The sequence below is a fragment of the Leptidea sinapis genome, chromosome 1 (genome assembly GCF_905404315.1).
Source record: "Leptidea sinapis chromosome 1, ilLepSina1.1, whole genome shotgun sequence".
In the NCBI taxonomy this organism is placed as follows: domain Eukaryota; kingdom Metazoa; phylum Arthropoda; class Insecta; order Lepidoptera; family Pieridae; genus Leptidea; species Leptidea sinapis.
The window spans coordinates 16,423,296-16,441,129 of NC_066265.1; the positions used below are offsets into that span (position 1 = coordinate 16,423,296).

The following is a 17,834-nucleotide window of genomic DNA, read 5'->3' on the forward strand; positions in this document are numbered from 1 at the left end:
AAGTAAAAAATGAAATATAGATTGGTATGAAACGTGCAGTCATTTGACATAAGTACGAAAGAGTAGTTATTACATTAGTACAGTATTCCGATTGGCGATGAAGTATAATCCGGCTAAGTTTGAAAGCAAAGAATTGCTTAGAACGTAGTGGATTTCAGTTATCTCCGTTTTTTACAAGATCATAGCCGTTATCTGTCAATCTATTAATGACTGCACGTTTCATACAATCGAGCGAATCGCTTTTTTCTTAGAGTTTCGCTAGGCTGATTACCCCATACTTAGGTCATTTACACATCTAAACCGTAAACACGTAAACCTGTATAGGTTATTTAAATGTTTTGTAAAATACAGAAGCTCTAGGTAAATGTTTGTTTGTTTAAATGAGCGGCAATGAGTTCATTACTTCTTAATAAATAAGATTGACAATTCACATTCATAAGTAATTCTTACTTTGATATTAAATACTTAAATAACTTATTATTATTATTAATTATTATTGTATAAATTATTTATTTACAAGTTATGTCATGTTAGGAAATTACTATTATATTATGTACTATTATAATACTGCTAATAATCACCAGTCAAGGAACCTCCCTCCTTTGCATTATTGTGATTTGGTCTGAAGGACGCCGTAATTTCACTAAATTACTGATTTGCCCAGGGACATAACATCTTGTCTCATGGTGACGAACTTTTCGCGGCAATGGTAATGGGCAGGCCGTATCAATTACCATCAGCTGAGCATCCTGCTACTCGTCCCTTATTGTCATAAAAATTGTAATCAGCTGGCTATTCCAGCTAATTTGTATGCTACTTACCTGGCTGCTTTTCTTGTGAACTTTAGTGAAGATTTGTAATTAGCTTTCAGAATTTAATGATGTACTACTTAATAAACTAGCTGTAAGTTATCCGAAAAAAATTAAATAAGATGTTGAGGTAAATATTTTAATAAGTAATAGACTCGTACTTGTTAATCTTGATCTTGGGACACTTGCAGGCGAGGTCTGTGGCGCGGACGTAGAGTGCGAGCTGCCCTCTGCGTAGGCGCGACCGCGGCGCGCGCTTGTACACGGCCTGCACGCTTAACGTCAGCCGAACCCACGCGTCCGCGCTGCCGCCCTCGCGTGCGACCACTCGACCCATTATGACTGCGGACACACGCAACACCACGTATTATTCCGCGCGTTCGTACACCGACCAGACGCCATCTTAGTGACGTCAGAGACAGGCATTCGCTTCCAAAACCACCAATCAAAAGTACCGTGTGCATAATGGCGACTGCCTGCTGACGTCACGCGGATATTGAATCACAGGTTGGGTCCCAGTACCAGCGGGCGGGGTTTATACAATACCTCAATTAATATAAAAGGATATTAACTGATTAATAAACCCCAGTATCAACTCGATTTATTTAACCGCGTGCAACGCAGATTAGCTCCAATTGTCGGGGACCTAGTGCTTCGTGAACGGCTTAATCACTTGGCGATGCATAGAGTCGTCGATTCATTGGGGATTTCTTCCACGTGGCCCAAGCAATGACCTTCCTTGTGGAGTGTTTCCGGTACGATACGAAATGGGTACCTTCACAAAAAGCGAGTACACCTTCGTTGAAGGACTTGACTTCTCTTCTTTTGTTTCAAGGTGACGAGCGAAATTGCAGTTGTGTAAGATTTGGGGTCCGAACCGGTACGACCTAGAGACTTACAAGCTTAGAGCATACTCCCAACATAAATGCCGGCAGCACATCTCTTGACCCTTGGTGTTGTAGATAGATGCCAGTTTAAAACATAAAAATGGGCAGGGTGTATCACTTGGCTTCAGGTGAAGATTACGAACTCGCCTCGTCACATCATATTATAAAAGTAGCAACTTTACCACCTGATGAACATCTACGATGCATGTTTTAAGAAACTTTCTTTCAGATACGATCAAACTGTGGGAAGAACATCTTTGCCAATATAATATGATAACAATTTAAAAAAGCGAGCAAAAATATCTAAAGGGCAGCCACGCTCTTGTGCTGCCATAGACTATAGAGTGTAGACGGCGGTAATAATCTTTCATCTGGTGACCCTTACGCTCGAAGGATTGTTTTTCCTCTTATTCCATGCTATAGGTACTGAGGGAATATGTCAAATGATCCATATTTTACATTGTAGTCCTTCTTTTACAGGAAACACTGTGTTTAGGACAGCGTGTTGGCCAGATTCAGGTTAATTTCAGCATCATCAAAAAAAGTAATATATTCATCTGAATGGTGTGTTCATTCATAAAGTACATAGCAGTTTTTACCAAACTTTCTGGTTGAAACGACAAAGACCATAGTGCAGCAACATAGCACAAGCAACTTTCCTTCCGTAATCGGCAAGTGCCCTCGCGCCGCGGTATGTCATAGATCAGCGCGAATTTGGCGCGCGCGCAGCGGCCTGTCATCTATTATTTTACGTGTATTAATTGATGCTTATAATTAGGATGATATGAGAGAATGTATAAGAAAGCTATTGAAACAAGCTATAAGACCATGTTAAATAAACAAAATGATGGTCACAACTTGGTCAGGGCGTAGTGTGCCGTACGGCACTTTCGATTTTGTTGTATATGAAAGACCAAAGGGCACTTCCCGATTTTGGAAGGTTAAATGTTGACGCGCTGTTAAAGAATGGGATTAAAAATATGGTCGAATGCCATGATTCACACCATTAATAATTATAATTGTTCAAGCTCAATTTGCACGGATAGCTTTTCAGAATACTGACCGTAGTCTCGGCTGCAGAACTTGTTGAGATTGAGAGTTCTGGCGGCGGCGCGACACCGGCCGCACTGCTCCGCTGTTACAAACACACGCACCGTCAGTACCAACCACCAGGTATCCATGATCCAAACAAAACAGATTCGATTAAGCGACTCAAAACTTGACATTGGTATACACTAGCATTGTATAATTATATTATTTTAAAGGTAAGGTATATTACAGCCATTATAAAGTACTCTATTTTATTGAAAAGAGTGGCCGTTGAGTTTCTGGTAAATTCAGTAATATAAAAGAAATATTTGTAGTGACGATTCAAAAGGGCTTAGCTTAAACCTATTTGAATAAAGTTTATTTGACTTTGACTTTAAGCTTTTAGTAATTTGGAACAAAAGAGCGCACGTCAATTAATCTAGATTTTTGAATGACACATATTCTTGTCAGTCTAAGCAGTAAGCGTGCTAGTTATGAACGTTACCTTGTCTCGTACCAGTTGACACGTTAACGAACAAAAGCCTATGAGTTTATGAAGATGAATTTATAACAAGCCTGCAAGCAAACAAGATGGAACTAACACATAAGTAGGATATATTCAGACGCGTATTCAAACATAAATTCTTAGATAATTAATACGTCTAGATAGAGTATCTTGCTCACTGAACTCTACTATATACCACTGGACTGGCGGCTGTCAAAGTGCTTTTGTGCCTGTTTGACATTCGCCATTATGGCGCTGTTGGCCTTGTAGTGAGAGTCTGCGGTACTTAAACTATGGACGAAAACTTCAGCAAACATCGATAGATGGAGGGAAACTATTGCCAAAAAAATGTGTACTTTATTACGTTGATTCGATTGATTGAATTCAAAATGCAAAAATACTTCAAAGTATCGTAATTTCCTTGGCAGCCATTTGTATTATGCGTCAAAATTAGTTTACTGGACGCTCGCGAGTGGCGCTTCAAATAGGCACAAAAAATTGCTATCAAACTTATGGAACAGCCTGTCCAGTGGTATTTATGCAGATCAGTGCTCTTGCTGGCCAGAAATATTAGTTTAGTGTGCGTGAGAAGCTACGTCTTACACTCGCGATTTGTATGACACTTTGTGTTATTGTGCGTGCATTGCATAGAGGTTAGTTCTAAACTTAATTTTTTCGACGTTTTCACAGCTGTCATAGTCTATCTAGACGTATAAATGATCTAAGTTTTTTATAAATAATGTTTATTTCATAACAACTACAAGACCATTTACCATTAAAGTTGAATTATTCAAATCATGTTTTCTCTGTGCATGATTCAGGCTCATCTGAGCGCAAGTTTAGCCTCTAAGGGACACTTACTCATGCAGTTTACGGGTTTCACAGGAACTTTGCAAATTAACATAAATAATAACTGTGTTCAAAATATTTCAAGAGTACAGACGGACAAAATGGTGACATCTTGTCTGTCATCAACAATTCATTATGTTTATAACAGTAACAGTTATTGAAATAAAAAAAATTTGATATAAATATTAAGAACACAGTTGGGATGGACTCTGTTATGACACCGTATGCTTATAAATATTATTAAAATGTGAGCCAATGCCAAAGGTTATGTATCGAATATAAGGACCAATTTGACCAGCCATGTAGCCCAGTGGTTAGTGACCCTGCCATTCTGAGCTAGAGGTCCCGATTTTTATATGTATTTATGTATGTTTAAGTAAGTTTATTGTATTAAATATACCTTTGTCTTGCAACCCACTGCATGGGCTATGCCTGGTTTGGCGTTAGATAATTTGTGTAAAAATGTGTCAATATTATTGATAAAAAAATGGGTCAAAACGGCTTGCTCTACAGGATGCTGTCACGCTACTAGTAAAGATAATCTTTGAGATTCTTTAACTAAATTTAAAAGCTATTGTTAATCAAATTTTTTTTAAAAAATTATTAGTCTTCCATATTTTTATTAATATTACTCCGTATCCAATACCGAGCGATATTGTTTTAAACGCAAGCTGTGTTTGCCTGGGTCTGCATCTCTACCTATTTATAATATCAATCTGAATTCTGGTCGTAACTAAAATGTAAACCTTATAAATAAATAAAAAGGTTTCCTAGCTTCTCATCAAAATAATCCTATTAAAAGATTAATTTGTTGTTGTATAGTAGCTGGAATTTGAATTTGAACACAATTATAGATGCCTGTAAATTACAGCTATTGTAAAATATTCATTGATTTAAAAAAGTGACCTTTAATTTTCTTGTATATTCTCCTCACGAGCTGTACTTTTTCCGAACATAATATGGTAGATTCAATAATTTGAAAGAAATATTTATTCAGGATTCAGAAGCGCTTAGTCTAAGCTTAATTGAATAAAGTTTGACTTTGACGGCTATAGCCATGATGTAAAATAATAATATTTGGGTCAGCTTTAAAAAAATCTCTGTAATCACCCTTAAATTTAGGGATCTAGGTATTTTAATAAACTTTAACAGATTTACATGCGAAATGGTATAATTAGTAGTTTACATTAATGAAAAAATCATACTTTTCAGACTCATGTCAGAAGCACTTTCAACTTGATTTTTGCAGGTGATTTATTTTGTGTGGCATCCCAGGCTGCCTTCATATATATCACTTCTAAAAGATTCCTAGATCTGTCCAAGGCCGAGGATACTAACATCAATGCTCAGTCGTGTAAAAGATATATTTAGTAATCTGATCTTCTCGAATAATGTAATACTGTGAAAGTTAGCATTGCTAGAAATAGGTATTATTCATTACTCACAATATTACATTTCTTTCCATCGTCAACCTCATTGTGGTTATCAATACTGTTAAACATCGTTTAGTCTCTGTTACTGTTTTTATGAAAATATTCATTGCCTAATGAATTGAGATTTACCTTTCAAAGTTTTTAAAAGAAGACTGCAACAGTGGTCAATAAATAAGTGCTTCTGTAGTTTAAATGAATTGTTCAATACAAAATGAATTATTAGGTATTGTGAATTAGTTTATTTGATAATAATATATGTAAATTATGTACTTAAATGACATTGAATTTGTTAACATTATACATAGGTACTAAATGGATTATTCAATTACTGACGCCTTATATTATAATATCTTTAAATTTGAATTTAAATTTTATGAATATTAATGATAGCTTTGTTAAATCCGACATTTAGACAATTTTGTAACATATTTTGCTGAGATGGTTTGGACATGTCGAGAGAATGAATGAAGAACGATTGACGAAGAAAGTGTATAAGGCCAGTGTGAATGAAACTGTTGGAAGGGGTAGACCTAGGCGGACGTTTCAAGATCAAATCAGGGACGTCTTGAAAAAAGGCCAGTTCAAGAGTACCCTAAACCGGAGAGCATGTATGAAAGGAATAATGAAAGTGGACGAAGTGAAACAAGTATGTAAGGATACTGTGGAAAGAAGTGGTCTCTGCCTACCCCTACGGGACAGAGGCGTGATTTTATGTATGTATGTATGTAACATATTTTGCATATCAATTGACGAAACATATTGGATTATCAATAATATTATGTTAACATCTTAAGTACAATGTTTCTTGCAAATTTCTTTTAATTTAACATGTATTTCATTAGCACTTGCACCACCCAATTCCACTTGGTAAAAACAACAAGCTCAATCTTCGAACACTCGTATTGCCTAAGATAGAAATCCGTGAAACTCACGCACAAAACAGGCTCGAAAGCGAGCCGTATCAATCATATGAGATTACAAAACATTGATTAATATATCCGGCGTACTTGAATATAATTGTTGAATTAATTCGATAGTTATCATACTGGTGTCGTGTTGTGTGGGACCCAGACTTACTTCGATGCCTAATGGGCTTGGCTGAAGTGAAACTTATATGTCTTACGCATTCAATCTGTCAGATTCAATAAACAGAACTGAATGGAAATAAATACATACACGGTTACGCTATTCTCTGTGCTTATCCAAGAGCCTCATTTTTTGTGATTATTACTAAAACAAGAATTCATTGATCTATGATCTATATATATATTAATGATACTTCGATTGATTATTTAATCAATAAGACAGTTTAATGCCAAATTTAATTTTATAGTCATTATATTTTTTCTTGTTTTTCTAAAAGATACGTGCTCTGTGCAGATATAGTATTTATTGCTCCTTTCAAATTTACAATAACGTACTCTTCGTTACTCGTAACGTCGTCTTCGTCACCCTATTCTTATCCATACATATAATTACCAACTATTTATATTTTTAAGTATTTCTACATACGTGGCTTTATCGTATTTTTCTCAGATATTTTTAGGACCATCTTGTCTTACAAGAATTGTATCTAGGTTATCTCTTTTATCGACCTTGTTTTGGTTATTTATTTAAATGTTGAGAACATTTAAATAAATATTATTAAGAGTATTATTACTAAATACAGAATCTAACGCCTTAGTAGACTTATGGTCTGCTAAAATTTTCTAACTAAAATCACCATTTTTTAGTCACATCTTGAATGTTTTCTTTGCTAGAAGACATACGCAACACAATTTTGATTTTTTTCTGGTCGTTTTAAGTTTCTAAAGACGTCTGACATTGACTCTATAGAGTATTAGATATGTGGTGTGATAACAGAGTGATGGTAGGTGATGAGATGAAAGTGCAATGAGGGCCACTTACTACTTACCGCGGCCCGGGTCTGCGTCCACTGCTTCCATGGCCTGCACAGCAGTCACCACGCGGGGAATACCTGGACCAACAAACTATATTAGTACATTCATTGTGTTAAACTTCTATCTTAAATAGGGTTTTGTGCTTTAGTCTTTCACAATGCAAATCATGCAATAAGTAGAAATGAATAAATTAATACCGTAATTACCGAAATTTTATATGGTGCGAATATATGCGCTCTTAAGAAAAAAGATGGTGGTATTCGTCCTATAGCCGTGGGCTGCACCTTTCGACGCCTTGTTTCTAAGATTTGTTGTAGACATATTTCTCCTTTCCTATCAACTAAATTTATCCCAACTGAGTTGGGTTTCGGTTGCAAATGTGGTTGCGAAGTAGTAGTCCACGCTGCGCGTACTTTAATGGAGAGTAACTTTGGTGATGTCTTTCTAAAATTAGATTTAAAAAACTCTGTGGGAGCTCTGCCGAGGGAAGTCAAAAATTCAAATCCTTCAATCTATCAGTATATTTGGCAATGTTACAGTAAACCATCCAAATTATTATTCAAAATTCACAATATTTGGTCTTCCGTTGGCTGTCAGCAAGGCGACCCTCTTGGTAATATTTAGCGTAGCCATTCATTCCGCCATAACAAAATTAAAATCAAAATTTAATGTTTGGTACTTGGATGATGGTACTTTGGGTGGTGAAGTGGACTCTGTATTATATGATTTGAAAGTTGTAGTAGAAATTTTTAGCTCAATCGGCCTTGAGTTAAATTTTTCGAAATGCGAACTATTTCTTATTTGCAGCATTGCATTTGTGCTGTCCCTAGAAATCGCCAAAATATCGCACAGTTACCATTTCTTGACGGTTTGTAAAAATTTTGTATTTTTAACAAAAAATAAATACATGTCTATAGAATATGAGAAGAAAATTAATTTTTTCATTACTTAGGTATTTTTTATAGGCAGAAAAAAAAAACAAAATTTTACTTCAACTTTTACAGTTGGAGCCATGCTATTCATTCAATTTAGATAAAAATTGTACGAAAAGGCACCGCACAAGGAAGTTCATTCCACAGCTTTGTAGTACGTGGAAGTCGAAATATCCTAGAAAACCGCACTGTGGAGGACCGCCACACATCCAGATGGTAGGCATGATATCCTAATTTGTGGCGTGTCGTTCGAAGGTGGAACTCGGCGGCAAGAATAAGGTGAAACAGCTCTTCGGAACACTCCCCGTAATAAAAGCGGTAGGCACATTCATTGAATTTTACAACTGATAAAAAAAAACATTAAATGCAACAATTCCTTACTTCTTTGATAATGTGAATAATAATTAATCTTATTTTTCCATTGATGTTGACGCAATCTCGGTTATACATATACAACGATATTCATATTTCAATAAACTTAATGTAGCTGATGAAACTGTAGGAAGCGAATAAGTTTCGCAAGAGTTAAAAGCATTCTATTATCGTGATTGGTGATAGGAAGTGGAAATATATAAACATCAATCTTATTTTATTTATTATTGTTGCTCTTAAAGAGCAGCTGACTCCAATTTTGCCTGCAGTACGAGTATATCACAAGTTTTTGAAGTGAAAACTTAGCGGCGTTGAGCATTTTTCTTGGGATGGGTATAAAAAGGTAAACTCGCGTCAGGACACGTGACCTGATTGAAAATTCGTAAGACAGTCTTCTTTAAAATGTAAAATAATTGTAATGATTCTGAATTTTAAATGTAGTATAAATTGTCATTTTTGTTTACGATTTCGCAATAAATTAATATTGTATTTAACCACATAAATGCTTTCATACTGATAAATAAAGCAATTCGTGCGAAATTATTCCACAACCTTTCCAAAAATATTCAAAAATGCACGACGTTAATTTTCAAGTTTTCACTTCTGCCGGCACTCCCGGATTGCATCCTGTTATTTCTTTTACAGATTTTCTAGTTCACAGTATGGGATATGACAGAGCATAATTGGGGACAATTTGAAGGCAAATCCAACTTATTTCAGCAACAATTTCAGCTTCTTTAAATTAGGGCCCCCAAACAATTTTTTTATACGGGGCCCCGCCAAGGCACGCTACGCCACTGCTGGAACCTATATTTTTTTACTTAGAAATACAAATATATTTTGGGACGATCAAACCAGGTGTACTCGATTTAGGTATATGGCAAAACAACGTTAAACATTAAATAAATAAAATTAATTAAATTTGGCTTAATCTTGGAAAAATCCATAATATCCTAATATTGTGTTTTTGAGCGCTAAGTTTTGTCTTTAATCAATACGACAAGTGTATCGACGAAGTAGCAAATTGACTTGCCAGAGTTTGGCGAGTCAACATCTCCTGAGAATGCCTCGTGTCCTCTACACGAGGCATTCATGAAACACGTGTCGAATTGGTTAAAGACAAAAAATAGCGGTATTTACGTTCAATAAAAACCACTACATTTGGTTAAATAAATAATTAAATGTAACTCACGTATGCAGGGTGCGATGTGGCTCCGGGACTGCTGGTAGCCCTTGGCGCAGCGGTTGCAGGTGGTGCCGGTGACGCCGTCCTTGCAGGGACACTGGCCGCTCGTCTGGTTGCAGGTCTTACCGCTCGCACCCACCGGGTGGCAGTCGCACGCTGATCACCACATTTATTGAATAAAAAGGCTTACCAACTAGATATATTATAACTACTTATAATTTTAAACTTATTATAGATATGAATCCAAATAATAACAAAAACATATTTAACAAAATTGCCAAATGTATTAAAATTGATATCTATAATATCATTATTACTTTGTTTATATAATTTTGCAACAAGTTGGATGGGTGAATTCAAGCCATAATTATTTCTAGAAAAACGTACATTTACTGGCAGATAATATGTACTAGGTTCACTACTATTTCAACAATAATTTCAGATAGAATATTCCAAACACACTCCAATGTTAACTATTACATACTATTTGCAAATTGCGAATGAAAAAAATTGACCAATCCGAACGCTCGACGCCTCACACTGCTAACCTCCTTAATTATATATATACTTAGATTTATTAAAATATCTATATCTTATATCTTTAAACGAGTTATTCTTGTATATTCTTATATATAGACAACCAAATAACATTAAAAATAATTGCGGCGCCTCCAATAATCTGAATCTCAGAAACGGCTCCAACGATTTTCATAAAATTTAGTATACAGGGGATTTCGGGGGCGATAAATCGATCTAGCCAGGTTTTAATTTTGAAATTAGATGTCCTATTAGTTTTAATTTGTTCAAGTTTTGTACATTCTTAAAAATCCGAGCAAGGCTCCGTCGTTCAGATATTGTAACACTATACCGGGGACATTACAATATCCCTAAAAACGGACCGTTAAATTATAATATCGCGGCTTTGACAATATACCTGCGACATATACAGGTTGTCCCAAAGTTATGGGACATGAACGGACTTAAAGTACCTTAAATATCGAAGATAGGCTATTTTACTGAAAGAAGACTTTATGTTATTTTTAAAAGTTAGTAATTCTGCATTCAAAGATTTTTTAAAAATTTCTTGCCTCGTCTGGGAGTCGACCAGACTTAAAAGAAAAAAAAACACCCCTACTCTTATGATGCCAATCGAAAGAATGGCCAAAAATATTAACTCTTCTTAAGTAACATAGTAGTCCCATAACTTTGGGACACCTGTATATACTAGACAGCATGATGGATTTATTCAGTATAAACAAAAATTTTAATCTGCACATAATCAGACCAGCAGAACATTTGTTATACTTAAAAAGTCTCAATGTGGGTTTATGTTCATGTAATTTTAATAAAAAGTTTTCTTTTAATTTTCTTAAATTGATACAACTTATGGAAACGTTTTCAGCACCTATTGCTTCTCCGAAAATGACAATTTAAAGCTTAATTATCATAATAACTATTAGATATTTATAACACCTCCGTAAGGAATGGATTGAATGTAATTACGACAATATCAAACTAATGCTAATATTGCATAATTTATATTAAATAGTTTAAAAGATTATTTTTTTCTCTGATACTCCTCGATCTTATTATCTCTTGTCCAACTATTGTAAGTTCACCAGTGGGAGGCTCCTTTCCACAGGAAGCCGGCTAGATTATGGGTACTACAACGGCGCCTATTTCTGCCGTGAAGCAGTAATGTATAAACATTACTGAGTTTCGGTATGAAGGGCGCCGTAGCTAGTGAAATTACTGGAAAAATGAGACTTAACAACGTATGTCTCTAGGTGACGAGCGCTTGTAGTGCCGCTCAGAATTTTTGGGTTTTTCAAGAATTCTGAGCGGCACTACATTGCAATGGGTAGAGCGTATCAATTATCGACAGCTGAACGTCTTGCTCGTCTCCTACCTTATTTTTCATAAAAAAAAAACTCAAATTTTCTAATTAAATATTTTTAGTTTGAATCCGCCGAAATGTAATATACCTAATGTCTCGCTAATAAACTACAATAATTTCTAAATGTGTATCATAGACAAAAGAAATATTACAAAATAGCTAAAAGTCAAAATAAATACAACACATTCTACGAAACAAAAATAAAGAATTGTTTAAGACAAAAGTACTTTTATTTTTAAACGAACGGTGAAAATACAAAGCCATCGGACCGAACTGCAAACAAGAGCTATAAACGCCAAAAATAAAAGAGCTAACACAACTTTCTGTCCACCAAATAGTTTCCCCATAAAACCCGCACGAATCGAAACTTCGCCGACATTCCCGAATGTGTCCTCCGGGAGCCGTTTCAGGGATATCTTCGTGTTTCGATAATGCTGACCGTTTGCTGAATTGCTAGTTTTATATCCAAAAAGGGCAAGGGCCACTTGTGTTAAGTATTGTCCTGTCACTTTATCTGGTTAGAATTTGTTATTTTTACGACGGTATCGTATGTATGGTCAGTTTACAATACATGTCAGAAAATATTTTTCATTACTCATACTCGGTTGTTTTGATCTGATTATTAGGTGGAAAATGCTGCTTCCCTCCATAGAGAGGGAAAAACTCATACAAATTACTCCCACCTAAGGGCCGGAATGTACTTTAAAAATAGAACTACTGCGAAGAGTTTTATGTAAAAAAGAACTAATAAAAAAAATGCTACGGCCATGTGACTTTCTAAACAGCCAGTGTGAACTTAGCGCAAACTTCCTTGAGCGGAATAAATCTCAACAATTACGTGGTAAGTTCCATATTTGAAATTTAAAAAGTCGAAATAAATTGGCGGGATACTAATCTGTGCTTAGATAAACAACTAGTTTTATTTTCCTCATATTTGAAATGAAAAGTAGAGTGTTTAACTCGGGTAAAAGTATCAATTCTTACTCGAACTATAGCCGACCTCGCTGCGCTCGGGCGTCTAAATACCTCGGGAATTGATTCTTTCGACCCTCGGTCAACAATCTACTATTTTAGTCGTTGAAAGAAATAGTGGAAATAATAATATTAATTATACACATCATATAATACATTATCAGCCACAAATTAGGCATACTAAGAATAGCATGTATCAAATCAAAACAAATCAAAATCACTTTATACAATATGTAGGTGACGGAAATGACACTTATGAATGTCAAAAACATTTTTTTCTTATTGAATCTACAGCTACTTCGTAAAGGGTTGAGCTGAGAAGAAGTAGCAAGAAACTCATGTAACTACTGGTCGTTTGAAAGAACAAACATATAATATTGAATACAATAAATAATATTATATAAACATGCTTGACTCAGAAAAAAACATTAATGTTCATCATAATATAAACGTTGACCTCTAGTTAAGCAGTAAGGTACTTATTCACTACTTTGCATTCATGTAGTTTTATATGTCGAAGTATCTTATATTGCAGAGATTCCTTTGAGATATTAAAATGAAAATATCGGCGTATAGATCATCTAAGATAATACCGATGATTAAGTTCACTGAGCAGAAATTAGATTATATTAGCTTTATACGAATTACAGTTTTTAATGCTGATTAATTTACATCGGTGTTTATATGCGCTATTTTAGCTTCACTTGTACATTACATACATACATAATTTTCGTACACTTCAATCGTTCGTTCTAAGTATTAAGGTTTACCTAATAAATTCAAATATTTTAATTCAATACAGGATGTGACATCACTTATTGAAAGTCAAAAACTATCACCCATTCCAAAAGGAATGCCTCAGACCTGAGAAGAACGCGCGCAACAAACTCAGCGGGCTTTAATTTTTTCATCAAAAAAATATGTTTACAAAGTAGTAATGTACAATTAAACTTATTATTTAATAGCCTGAGGGGGGTCGCTTTATTCCCAATCTGTGGTATCATTAAGAAAGTCATTTATGTTATAGTAACCTTTACCACACCAACGTTTTCTAACAATTCTTTTGAATAACGTAATATTTTTGTTTTGAACATTTTCTGGGATCTTGTTGTAAAAGCATATACATCGCCCCACAAAAGACTTACTAACTCGACTTAGCCAAGTAGTAGGAATTATAAGTTTATGTATGTTCCTGGTGTTAACAATTAGGTTATGACAGTTTCTGACAAATTCACTTATGTGCCTATGAACATACATTACATTATCAAGAATATATTGAGAAGCAATAGTCAAGATTATATTATACTAGCTGACCCGACCGACGTTGTTCTGTACATAATAAATAAAATACTGTTTTTTTTTTATGAATTTGTCAATAATATTTCATAGCATCAAGAATTATTTCGTAAAATGTGCTTCCTGTTGTTAGAATGAAATTGTTTCACAGCAGTACTATCATACCGTGCGTTAATAAATTCTCTCATAGAAAATATGTCCATACAAAACAAATATTGGAATTAAAAATAATTATGGGTCTCAAATCGAAATTAAAACTATCCTATCTCTCAAGTTGGACTAAGCTGCACTCGATGAAGTAATCCCCATTAAAATCCGTTCATTAGTTTAGGAGTCCACGTGTCACGTAATTTATATACAATACTAGCTGACCCGATAGAGGTTGTTCTGTGCATAGTTAATAAAATACTGTTTTTTTTTATGAATATGTCAATAATTCTCTATTAATTTAATTATTATTAATGACGTTCTATATTATGACTGTATAGAACGGCATTCCTCCCTCTTGTTAACTATAATGAAATTGTTTCACAGCAGAACTGTCAAACCGTGCGTCAATAAATTCTTTCATAGGAAATATATCCATACAAAACAAATATTGAAATTAAAAATAATTATGGGTCTCAAATCGAAATAAAAACTATCCTATCTCTCAAGTTGGACTAAACTGCACTCGATGAAGTAATCCCCATTAAAATCCGTTCTTTAGTTAGGAGTCCATCGCGGACAAACAACGTGTCACGTAATTTATAATATATATTAAGATATGGCGATGATGACTCACGTTTGCAGGCCTTCTTGTGTGTGATGGGCTTGGCTGGGTCCCGGTAGTATCCCTCGCGGCAGTAGTGACAGTGGCGTCCGGCTGTGTAGTGGCGGCACTTCAGACACACGCCGCCACTGGCACGCCCTGACAGCTTGAACAGCTCCATGTTGAACCGGCAACGGCGCGCGTGCCCGTTGCAGTTGCACTCTGTGACCGACAAACACCACTTGAAATACACATACATGTTACCTGCTGCAATAATATGATTATAATAAACTAGCTGTTCCCGCCCGGTTAGCTGGGCGAATTTTAAAAGGAAATAAATTAATTTTTATTCATATTGTTACAAATACAATAAAAAATAACCCATAATCCATCTAGGATAAATTTCACATTGAATGGTGGTAGTTTCATGTCGATACGATCAGTGGTTTAGGCTTGAAAGAGCCTCAAACAAACACCATTTTCACTATATATATATAAATAGATTAAAACTATCGTTACGGGGAAGTGTACAAAGAATTGCAGCATTTCCGCGTTGCAAAGCTATTATAATTATTATTTGCAGAGGGTTGCTATTTGGCTAGTCCTAATGAGTCCTAGTAACACCGCGTTCAGATTGCTATTGTGTTCGCGAATCATACTAAAAGCTCGTCGTCCAGCCCTGCTGCATTTACGAACCGCAGTATCTTCTAGACGCGAGTATTACAAATAGCACCTGGGAGTAGGGTATAGTCACCAAAGATGGTGTTACTCTTATGCATTAGTGGGCCGCACTAGCAGAGGCGTTTCATTGGCCTCAAGGCAAAATCTGAAAGTTCTTTCGTTTTTTATTCCAAGCACACTGAGGTGCTTATTTAGAGATTTGTTTATGGAGAGCTAGGCTGGTCTGTTGCCCGAATTAGCTACCAGTGCTTGGGTTTCCAGTAGCCTTATTGAGGCGCGTAGATAGTACTTTGTACATTCTCCGCGCCTCTGGGCCCCACGAGCCAACTTTCTCGACACCAAACGTCACAAAGATGAGACTCATTGAGACGAATATACTTGCGACGTTTGCTGTCTTCGGCAGTCGAAGCAGCAGCCCCAGTACCAACTGACGTAACTTGGACATGGGAAAGCGCCAGAGTGTCAACACAAGTTACGGTGCATTGTTAGGCACTGATTTGAAGAATTTGTTGCCAGTGTAGTAACAGGTATACGAGACGAAAGAGTATTTATTTATCTATTTTGATTAAAACCAAGAATGGTCCTTCCAGAAAAACTCGGCGCCGGGTCATAAAGGTCGATCCACGCAGTCTTGGTTGGAAACGAACGTTTCGAACTTCATCAGAGCTGAAGACTGGAGGTCGTTCAGTCCGGATTATGATTTATGGTCAGTTTTAGAGAGTATGGCTTGCTCTAAACTCCGTAATAATTTGGAGTCCCTAAAACAATCCGTACGATTGGCAGTGAAGAATTTTCGCATGGAAAGAGTGCGTGCTGCTATTGTTAACTGGCTTCAACGTTGAAAAGATTATATTGCGGCCAATGGAGACCACTTCGAATAAGCTTTTTATATTTTAAATAGTTTTATATTTATGTATTAAACTAACACACTGTAAAAGTAATAAATGTTATTTGGAATTGATTTTTTATTCCTTGCTTTAGTATTTATGGCAAGACTAGATATATTACATTTGATGTCGTCTAAATAGTGTCCGATGTTTCCTTGCCTTCATTAACTAAGTGCAGCAATAGTTATCTAATTAATTAAGTTAACACCCAATAATAATAATCGTATTAAGGTGGTGTGGTATGTGGTTAAGCTCATGGTTCATGTTCGACTGAGCAGCGAACTGGTTTCTCGTTTTGATGACAGCTTAATGCCGGCGCATGCGCATTGATTTACGGTCCTGTGTTGTGAGGATCAATGGGACTGTCTTATATAAATATTTTTATATCTGTTACTGGTCAACCAGTTCCTTTCTTGTTGACGTCCGAGATGTAAGCAAACATACATTTAAAACTCCTTTGTTTATTAACCCCGTTTGTCTAGACCAAAAGTTTTCGTGGACACATCAGTGAGTAATGTATTTACTATAAATCATATCTCATCGGTTGCCTCGGATACAACGCTAGAATCCAGACGGGCGCTACCTACGACCAAGCAACTACCTTTCTTAAAGTTAGCCGGGACTTAAAAGATGCCCCTGATATTAATAATGAGGTGATTCGATTGTACATAGTGGGTGGCTCCTTTGCACAGGATGCCGGCTAGATCACTGCCAATCGTACGGATTGTTTTAGGGACTCCAAATTATTACGGCGTTTAGAGCAAGCTATACTCTCTAAAACTGACCATAAATCATAATCCGGACTGAACGACCTCCAGTCTTCAGCTCTGATGAAGTTCGAAACGTTCGTTTCCGTTTCGACCCGGCGCCGAGTCTTGCTGGAAGGACCATTCTTGGTAATTTAACATGGTGTTGTTAAGAGGCTTCACTACCTTCTCAAGAATGGTATCTTGATACACTTTTGCCGATGTTTTGATACCTTTTTCACAATATTATGGCTCAGTCACTCCTTCATAGATATACACCCCACCAAACCATCACTGTTGTAGGATAGTGGCCACGTTGCACTCTGTCGAATAATTGGGAAGCTTCCTTGGAGCTTTGAGTATAAATACGGTCATTTTGTTTGTTAAAATGCAAAAATTAAAAAGAAATCTCATCCGTAAATAAAATTTTACAGTGACTCGCCTTTGCGTACCACTTCAGTAGTTGTTTGGATTTTACAACCCTCTTCTTTTTTAAATTATCAGTTAAGAAATGACCAGTATGTCTCTTATAAGCTGGAAGTCCTAAGTCATCTTTTAAAATACGCGACATGGTTCCAGTTACTATCTTCATCTCCTGAGATAAAATCTTTTGCTTTCGGACAGAATTTCTTCGAATTCTTTTCTTGCTGCTTTGACCACCTTTTTCGTACGAACACTACGTGGACGGCCAGATCTTTTTC

The 17,834-nt window shown here is 35.9% G+C and overlaps 1 protein-coding gene across 2 annotated transcripts in view; it reads right to left on the reverse strand.

Annotated features, from left to right (window-relative positions):
- The window catches only part of LOC126965936 (netrin-1-like), a 262,688-nt gene that overhangs the window by 72,485 nt on the left and 172,369 nt on the right, over nt 1-17,834 (reverse strand). Inside the window, exons 2-6 of one of the 2 annotated variants that reach the window (XR_007729635.1) lie at nt 14,853-15,041; nt 9,910-10,059; nt 7,428-7,490; nt 2,760-2,831; nt 971-1,151 (exon numbers count right to left, since the gene is read on the reverse strand). Coding sequence is in view for 1 of the 2 variants with exons in the window: in XM_050809750.1 (XP_050665707.1) it covers nt 974-1,151; nt 2,760-2,831; nt 7,421-7,490; nt 9,910-10,059; nt 14,853-15,041 (659 nt within the window). In the remaining variant the exon portion in view is untranslated. Of the gene's footprint in view, nt 1-970; nt 1,152-2,759; nt 2,832-7,420; nt 7,491-9,909; nt 10,060-14,852; nt 15,042-17,834 lie in introns of both variants that reach the window. The other variant, XM_050809750.1, reaches the window with a different exon arrangement.